This window comes from Juglans microcarpa x Juglans regia, chromosome 4D, assembly GCF_004785595.1.
Source record: "Juglans microcarpa x Juglans regia isolate MS1-56 chromosome 4D, Jm3101_v1.0, whole genome shotgun sequence".
Lineage (NCBI taxonomy): Eukaryota > Viridiplantae > Streptophyta > Magnoliopsida > Fagales > Juglandaceae > Juglans > Juglans microcarpa x Juglans regia.
This window is the reverse complement of record NC_054600.1, coordinates 17,314,111-17,322,695: the sequence shown is the minus strand read 5'-3', so window position 1 is coordinate 17,322,695 and position 8,585 is coordinate 17,314,111. Positions and strand designations below refer to the sequence as shown.

Sequence of the window (8,585 nt, the reverse complement as noted above, 5' to 3'; positions counted from 1 at the left end):
ATTAAAATAAAATAAAAAAGCAACACCCACTTGAAAATCATATATTGATTATTCATCGGTAATGTTGGTATTTAGCTTTTACAAATAAAATGCCGGAAAACAACTCAGTTTAGGTCTATTCCTCTCTCAATTCAAACAATAAATAGAAAAAAAAAAATAAAAAATCCCCCTTCTCATTTTATCACATTTTCTTTCTTTTATCGGCCGCTAAAATAATCTCAAAATAATTAGAAAAAGTACGCAAATAAAATATCATTCTACGTATAAATTAATGTAAAGATCACTATACGATTTGATTTATAAGATTTAAATTCAATATTTATTTTTAAATCAAATTATATCATATATATATATATCTTGCTAAATATACTCTGTAGAACGACTTGAGATTATAACTTTTCTCTTAATTAAACAATAACAACATTTACTTGATTTTTGTTAGAAAAACACTTAACAATAAATTAATGGACAACACAATATTGAATAATCAATTAGGTGATTTCATACCTTATAGTAGGGGAGATTTTGATAATAAGTTGAGATAAAATGAATTGAGTTAAAAATTAAAAATTGAATAAAATATTATTTTTACTATTATTATTTTTTTAAAATTTAAAAAAATTAAATTATTTATTATATTTTAAATAATAAATTAAAAAATTGTAATAATTAAACAAAACCAGACAAAATGGTTTTTATTCCAAACCTATCCTTAAAAAACCCACCTGTCTCTCGTCTCTCTTCTTGTCAGATTCCCTCATTTCTCTCGTCATCAAACCCCAAATTCCATCACTTCCAAATCTCCACTTCTCTCCCCGTTTCGCCCCTCCCTTTCACCCGATACTTCATAATTGTCCCTACTTCCCATCCCCTCCCTTTTTAATTCCCAAAAGGTACCCGAATTCTAGGGTTCCAAATTTTCCAATCCTCTGCGGTGAAATTCCAATCCAATCTGAAAAATCCCGCGGAAATGGAATCGGAGGATGAGTTCGACATGCAAGACGCCCACGACGACGACGATCAGGACGTCGTATCGGTCGACAATGACGAAGACGACTTTTACAGCGGCGGCGATGACGATGGCACTGCCAACGCCTTCGCTTTCGACAGCGATGACGCTGACGTGGCAGATTACGAGTTCATCGACAATGCTTCTGATGATTCCGACGATATCGCCTCGCACCGGCACCAGGTGTCTTAATTTGTTCAAGTTTTGTGCCTTTTGTGTTTTGGTTGTGGGAATGTTATTGGCTTTGGCTTTGATCACTGGGTTCAATTTGGCTTTTGAGATTTTTAAGCTTTTAGGTTGTGGCAACCAGGTGTCTTAATTTGTTCAAGTTTTGTGCCTTTTGTGTTTTGGTTATGGGAATGTTATTGCCTTTGGCTTTGATCACTGGGTTCAATTTGGCTTATGAGATTTTTAAGCTTTTAGGTTGTGGCAAAGTTAATTCTGTTTCATTCTTGGTACTTGGCCGATTTGAGATTGTCAGAATTTTGAGGGTTTAAGTTGTGGTAATGCTAGCGCCGCTTAATTTTGAGAACTGGGGTTAATAGGTGCTGTAAGTAGTTTTGAGCTTTGGTGTTGCGGTAATGTTTCTCTTACCGTATTACGGAATTGGGTTAATATTCGTTTTTAGAATTTTTGAGTTTTTCTTACCTATACAAAAGAAAAAAATTTGTGCTTTTCTTGTGTTGTAGTATGAATTCTGCTGGTTTTAACAGGGGCTAATAATTTTGAGCTTGATCTACTAAGGATAATTCTGCTTGATTTGGGCATTGTATTTTTGTTCGGATGATCAGAATTTTATTTTTTCAGAATCTTAAGATTATATATATATATATTGTGGATGTTAATATGATTGATTCTAGTATTGGGTTTGTTGGAATTGTAATAATTTAATCCATTGGGGGTGAATATGTTTAATCTGAACTTGAAGCCTAGTTTGTTGTGGTAATGCCACTTTTGGTTAACTTGTATGGGGCAATTGTGATTTGTGATAGTGTTAACAATGCTTAGTATGATTGCTGGTTGGATTTTTATTAGTTTGGGCATTGATAACATTTGGACATTGATCCTTTCTTTATAGATTTTAGCCCTTTTATTTTGTTTGTGATAATGTTGATTAGGTTACTAGAAGTCTTGAGTCATTATTGCTAGTGTACTGTTAATTAGGGTTGATATTGCTATTAAGTTCATAAGGACAGTTTTAATGAAGTACATGGAAATGACTATTTTTTTTTTATGTAATGCAATTTTGTTGGATGCGCAGAGGGGCGCAACCCTAGTACATAGGAAGTGTACAAAAGGATACACCCAACTATCAAGAAGAAGAGAAAAAAAAATTCTTTCAATCTCTAGTCATATCAATAAAATCCTTAATTACTGATTAAAAAAAAAAAAAAAAAGAAGAAGAAAAAGAACGAAACTCTTTGAAATCTAGAAAGCTAGAGAATTGGGAGCTATGTTAGCACCCATCCAATCACAAAGAGTGCTGAGTACTATTGCTTTTGGTTCTGTCATAGTTCTCTCACTGTTTGTAAAAGCTTGGGCATTGTTTTCTTATCAAATGCACCACAAAGACCCCCTTTCAAATTTCAAAATTTCTATGACTTGCCACAAGGACTTTGCCAGCATCCCAACAACTTCACTACTTGTCAAGGCATGATCCTCTTGATCCCAAAAGTGTAGAACCAATGTTGTTAAAAGTGCGCTTAAGTGCAAAGCCCCAAGACCTAAGTGTTTTGCTTACCAAATGCGAAGAAAATTTTCAGAAGTGACCTTAAGTGCACTTTTTGGGGCTTTTTTTTTTTGTAAGCTTAAAGTGCAGAAAATATCATTTCAAGACCCAGTATATGATGTAACAAATATTTTGAAGTATAGATTTAATATTGAAGGTCATCTATGTACCATCACACCACATTGTCATAGATATCTACACTTTGAACTCGATAAAATAGTTCAAGTTGGCTTTCTAGATGGGTTTGTATATGATTGCTTATGCTAGCGTAGAAGTCAATACCTGCAATTCTTGACCTTTTTGTTCATGGCCTTCTTGTTTTATTTTGATTTAACCTTGTACTTTACTTTGATTTTGGCTATCAAATAATTTGTTTTGATGAGTGGCTATCAAATAATCAAATATATGTGTATATTTATTTTGATCGGTAAACAAAATTTTACTGATCATAAGAATAGGAAAGATCACAAGTATATGGGACATATATAAGAGCATCACCTTTACGTGCTAGTTTAGTGATACCAGAAATTTTTATTATAGGTAATCACTAATCAAGAAGTTTTATTCATAGAAATAGGCAAAACCCAAGTACACTGGGAGTTGTGATACCATGAATTCATGAAAGGTCAATGTGTGTATTTTGTAAAGCACAAGAGAATTATATAAAATGTTACGTTTAAGTAAAGCTTGGCCACCACATGGGTGACCAAAATGACCATTCCATTTTTTTTAAAAGTTGGATATTTTAAAATGAAAATATGTTTTTATTATATACACTTTATTTATTTAAAAAAAATTTATTTATTTTTATTTTTTCGATAAAAGATTTAATTTAATTATTAAGAAAATTTAAAGTTGACACGTGGAAATGTGTGAGGTTGCCATGTGTTTTGAGTCACATTGATGGATGACAAAATTAGCAGAGGGTCCTTTTTTTTTACTTAACTCATACCATGAGGGGGTTATTTCTGGGAAAAAAAAATCACAAGATCTTAAACCTAAGTACCCTATAGCACAGAGGGGTTTTGCTAAAATATATTTTATTTTATTTAATTTGTCGATTCTTAGCTTTACATCCTCAAGGTATCATCTAATTAATATCTAATACTGTGAATTTTCATATTGCATAATGCACTAATAAATTGGGCTATTAGGCTAAATATAATTATCACTTTGCTTTTTAAACCTTTTGTTGTTGTGTTTTATTGACTTTTTGTTGTTATAACTTAATTTTAAAAATATGCACTTTACTATCAGGAGCATGCTTGCACTTTGCACTTTGTGCCTAGGATCTAAACAACATTTGCGCTTAAGTGCGCCTAGTGTTTTCACCAACACTGTGTAGAATGTTGCTGCCCATAATTCACTAGCCAACTCACAATGTAACAAAAGGTGATCAATGCTTTCCCCTTTTTTTTTATCATTTAACTAGAATTTTATTGATGATATTGTTAGGCATGGCCCAAGTACAAGGACATGTACAAGAGCGACGCCTAAGCATGAGTGTCTTAAACGATTTCCCCATTTGCTAGCTATAGAGCACCTATTTGTTATTGCAATGTGCTTTCTCAAATTTTCCTTTGTGAGAATATTATCTGAGGTGGCTAGCGCAAAAGTTACCATTGAAGGCTCCCTATTTCTCCAAATGCATTTCCATGGAAAATGAAAGCCAGCTGGAGGAATAAGCGCATTGTAGAAAGATTTAACCTCAAAGATCCTCCTTTTGGATGGAATTGAACATGTTTGATCCCCACCTCCTCTTCTCAACCCAAAGGAGTATCTTGTAAAAAAAAAAACAATGTATACAACAACTCCATATCCTACTCTTTTTTATTTTTTTTTGATAAGTAAAAAAATATTATATATCAAAGGAGAAACCAAGTACAATAAAATGTATACAAGAAAACACCTTGCCCAAAATGACCCAAAAAGCCCCTAATGACCCAAAAAGCCCGTGAAATAAATAACCCAAAATACACCAAACCGATCCCCAACCCTTGTTTCTCGTAGACCTAAAACTCTACTCGAACACCCAACCCCAAACCCTTGATTCTCGTTTTCACAATGTCCTCCCTTTAGACTTCCCTCTAGTTGAGCTACACCCTTAGTGTCGTAGTTAATTGCCCAAGAAAGACGCTGTAACTCCCTGCTTTTCTTTAAACTGTTGGTTTCAAGTGCCTGGCTTGCCTCAATCGTAGTGACTAGTTCATTGAATTGGTCTTCACATCCTCCATGTGAAATTCCCACAAACTGTTGAATCTTGTTAACTTTAGGCAAAATCCAGTTCGCTATTGGTAGAAGAGACACCAAGGGAGCAACGTTATCCCTAGACACAGTATCCAAATGCACTCCCGACTCTAGGCATTCATCTACATGAGACACCAACTCCAAACCCTTTGGTTCTCCAGTAACTCCATTGGTTCGCTCCAATGGTGTCATGGTCTTCATTGGAGATTCTGGAGTGACAGCAAGTCTCTTTACCTCTGGGGTTCCTACATCTCTTTCTGACCTTGGCAGTATACCATTTTCCTTCATCTCTTATGAGGGATTGAGGACCAAGGGTGTAGTACCGACTATCGGTCTATCCTGTGTTACATGAGGCAAATGGCATTCCATTACTGATGTCTCTACCTCGATACCCGATGTAGACCCTGCTTCAAACAACCCAAATTTCTTTTTGACCCACCATACTCTCCTGTATCTAGATATAGGGATAGAGCTGAATCCGATATTCCGTTTTCCTTTAACTGGGTTTAAATGCTTCGGGCTTATCTTGTTTCTTACAACCTTGTTGCCTCAAACTAAAAGTCGGTCTATTTTCGAAGACGAAAGCTATCGCTGCCTTCAACTCGACAAGTTGGGTTTTCATCTCCTTTAAGGAATTGTGCATCTCAACAAGCTGGTCCTGAGACGTGATTTGCGAATCTCCTTCACTCTGTACTCCCGAAGCATGACCCGTCTTTAGAGCTGCCGCATAGGATCACCTCGCCATTGAGGATTTACTACGATTTTTATGCACCTCCATGTTTTCCTTCCCTGACACGCCACCGACATGTCTGCTACGCGACTCCCTAGCAGAGCCACGTTCTGTAGCACCTTGTCCTTCGCTCCCTCTCTTGCCGAAGGAAAAGTCACGCAACACCTGGGGTCTCCAAACCACTGCTCCCCTCCTCAGGAATGAAGATAAAATTCCTCCTCCCACCACCACCATTTCTTCTATCGCCATATAACATCCTCGAGTATTTGAGCAGCGGTGCGCTGTGAAGCTGCGTCTACCTTCCCAAATAGTGGAGAAAAAATCTTATTTTTCATCCTTTGTGCACACTTCCATGGCCTTAGCCAGCCACTGCACTGTTGTTGAACCCAAAACCAACTTAGAAATCACCCTTCGACCCCTTTCAGTAATGGCCAACATACTCCCCTCCTTCACCAGAGTATTGGAGTTTGTGAAAGTGTATAGATAAAGCTAAAAAGTTGTTTGAATATTATTTTTGTTTTGAAGTTTATAAAAGTTGTATTGATTTTTTTGTTTGAGTAATGATTAGGTGAAAAATTTAAAATTTGAAATCGAAAAGTTTTTTTGTGTTTGAGTGATGTTTGGAGATGAAGTTATGAGAAATTTTGGAAATTTTGTGGTTTGCCAAACATGCCCTAAATAGAATAGCTTGGGACACATTAGTCAACTTCATCTCTTGTAAACAAACTACATCCACCTTCCACTTTAATGAACATTTTATTTATTAAACCCCTACATATTCCAAGAGAGGTTTGGGCTTCATCACAAAAAAAAAAGTAATCCCTTCCCTATACGTCAACTTCTGCTAGAATTACCCCGACGTGATCATAATTAACAGAGCATATTAAACTACTAGAATTACTCCCGTGATAATAATTTACAGAGCATATCAACCTTTCAAACTCTTGGTTCTCTCTAATTGGGGTACTAACAGAAGTTTGTTGATGATGGCATACCTGAATGGCTATAAAGGATGCTTTTAATTCAGCTTCAAAACCCTCACATGAAAGACCTACATAATTGTAGAAACCTTACACTTTCTCTAGAAATGCACTTCGAAGATTTTTGGGTAGGCAAGACAAACTCTTGCATTACAACTAAAGGGATGTAACTAAATGGTTCACACAAATCTGAGTGTTAATACAGAATCAATTTAATTGAAAGGAGATACTTTCTACTCTCACTAAGCTACTCACATTGTCCTTCCTCTAGAAATAAACAATGGCCCACATTGTCGCCAATCCTTGTGCTCTGCCCAACTTGCACGGACTTCTTTGAGACTCTTGACAACCCCAAGATAAGCTTCTTGCCTCCTAAGTATTTGAAACATCCATGCCTGACATAGAGGGCATAGTCTCCAATCTCCATCAAGCTCACACCTCAAGGTGCCTTTACAAACAAAATTGTAGCTTCAATGCCTCCATCGACATTATTTGTGCTAGAAGTTGGACTATTGCCATCCCAATTGATGCCACAAGCTTAGACAAGCATTTTGAGGTTTGGATGGAAGGGTGCTTTGTCAATATGACATTGTGTCCTGTATAATGGCTCTATTACACTAAAGCATTTCTCAGTTGGTAATGCTATTAATGGGTCTATTACACCTTTGTATCTTCTTTTTGCAGATGATACTCTCATTTTTTGTGATGCAGATCGTGGTTAGATTCAAGCCTTATGGGCTGTGTTATTATGTTTTGAAGTTGTATCGGGCCTCAAGGTGAACCTTGGAAAGTTGGACATGGTTCCGGTGGGAGTGGTGTGTAGCATCAATAGTTTGGCAAGTTTGTTGGGCTGTAAAATTGCTTCTCTACCTCTAAAATATTTGGGCCTTCAGTTGGGGCACCTTTTAAGGCTAGTGCTATTTGGGATGGGGTTTTCAAGAAAGTTGAGAAAAAGGTTGGCTGGTTGAAAGTGGCTATATTTATGGGGCAAACTTACTCTTGTTAAGAGTACCCTTTCCAATCTCCCCACTTACTTTTTATCGTTGTTTCTATTGCCTACAGAGTGGTCAACTAGATTGAGAAGTTGTTTCGTGTTTTTTTATGGGGTGTTTGTTCTCCTATTTCAGTTGGAGGGTTGGGGGTTTGTAAGTTGAGGATTTTCGATAAAGTTTTATTGGGGAAGTGCCTATGGAGATATCAATCGGAAGGAGAGTCACTTTGGAGGGAGGTCATTGATCGGAAGTATGGAAGTGCTTTTTTTTTTTTTTTTGGGGGGGGGGGGGGGGGGCGGGCTTGGTGTTCTAATGAAGTTTGGGGGGTTTATGGTGTGGGTCTTTGAAGTTCATTAGAAAGGGCTGGCAGAGTTTTGTTAGTCGTGTCTCTTGGAGGGGGATCTAGGTTCCGTTTCTAGTTTGACATTTGGTTTGGTGATTGAGCTCTCAATAGTGTGTTTTCGGCCATATTTCGATTGGCTTCAGATTGGTTTGCTGCTGTATCTGATTTGCTTTGTTGTTCTAATGGCTCGCTCAGTGGGATATTTGCTTAACTAGAGCTGTTCAGGATTGGGAGATTGACTAAGTTTCAGCTTTCTTCAGCTTTTTATACTCTTGAGGCTTGGTGGTAATGATAAGGTTAGGATGTTGTGGGAGTCCAAGGGGTGTAAAAAGATCACTGTTTTTGATAAGCAAAATAAGTATTATTAACAAGAATGGGCGGGTCTTTGAAGTTCATTAGAAAGGGCTGGCAGAGTTTTGTTAGTCGTGTCTCTTGGAGGGGGATCTAGGTTCCGTTTCTAGTTTGACATTTGGTTTGGTGATTGAGCCCTCAATAGTGTGTTTTCGGCCATATTTCGATTGGCTTCAGATTGGTTTGCTGCTGTATCTGATTTGC

General features: G+C 36.8%; 1 protein-coding gene across 1 annotated transcript in view; it reads left to right on the top strand.

The window, feature by feature from the left end:
- The first annotated feature begins 698 nt into the window (after positions 1-698).
- LOC121259508 (probable E3 ubiquitin-protein ligase ARI8) overlaps positions 699-8,585 on the top strand; it is a 28,361-nt gene continuing 20,474 nt past the window's right edge. Inside the window, exon 1 of the mRNA XM_041161117.1 lies at positions 699-1,192. Coding sequence (XP_041017051.1) covers positions 971-1,192 — 222 coding nt within the window. The 5' untranslated portion in view covers positions 699-970. The remainder of the gene's footprint in view (positions 1,193-8,585) is intronic.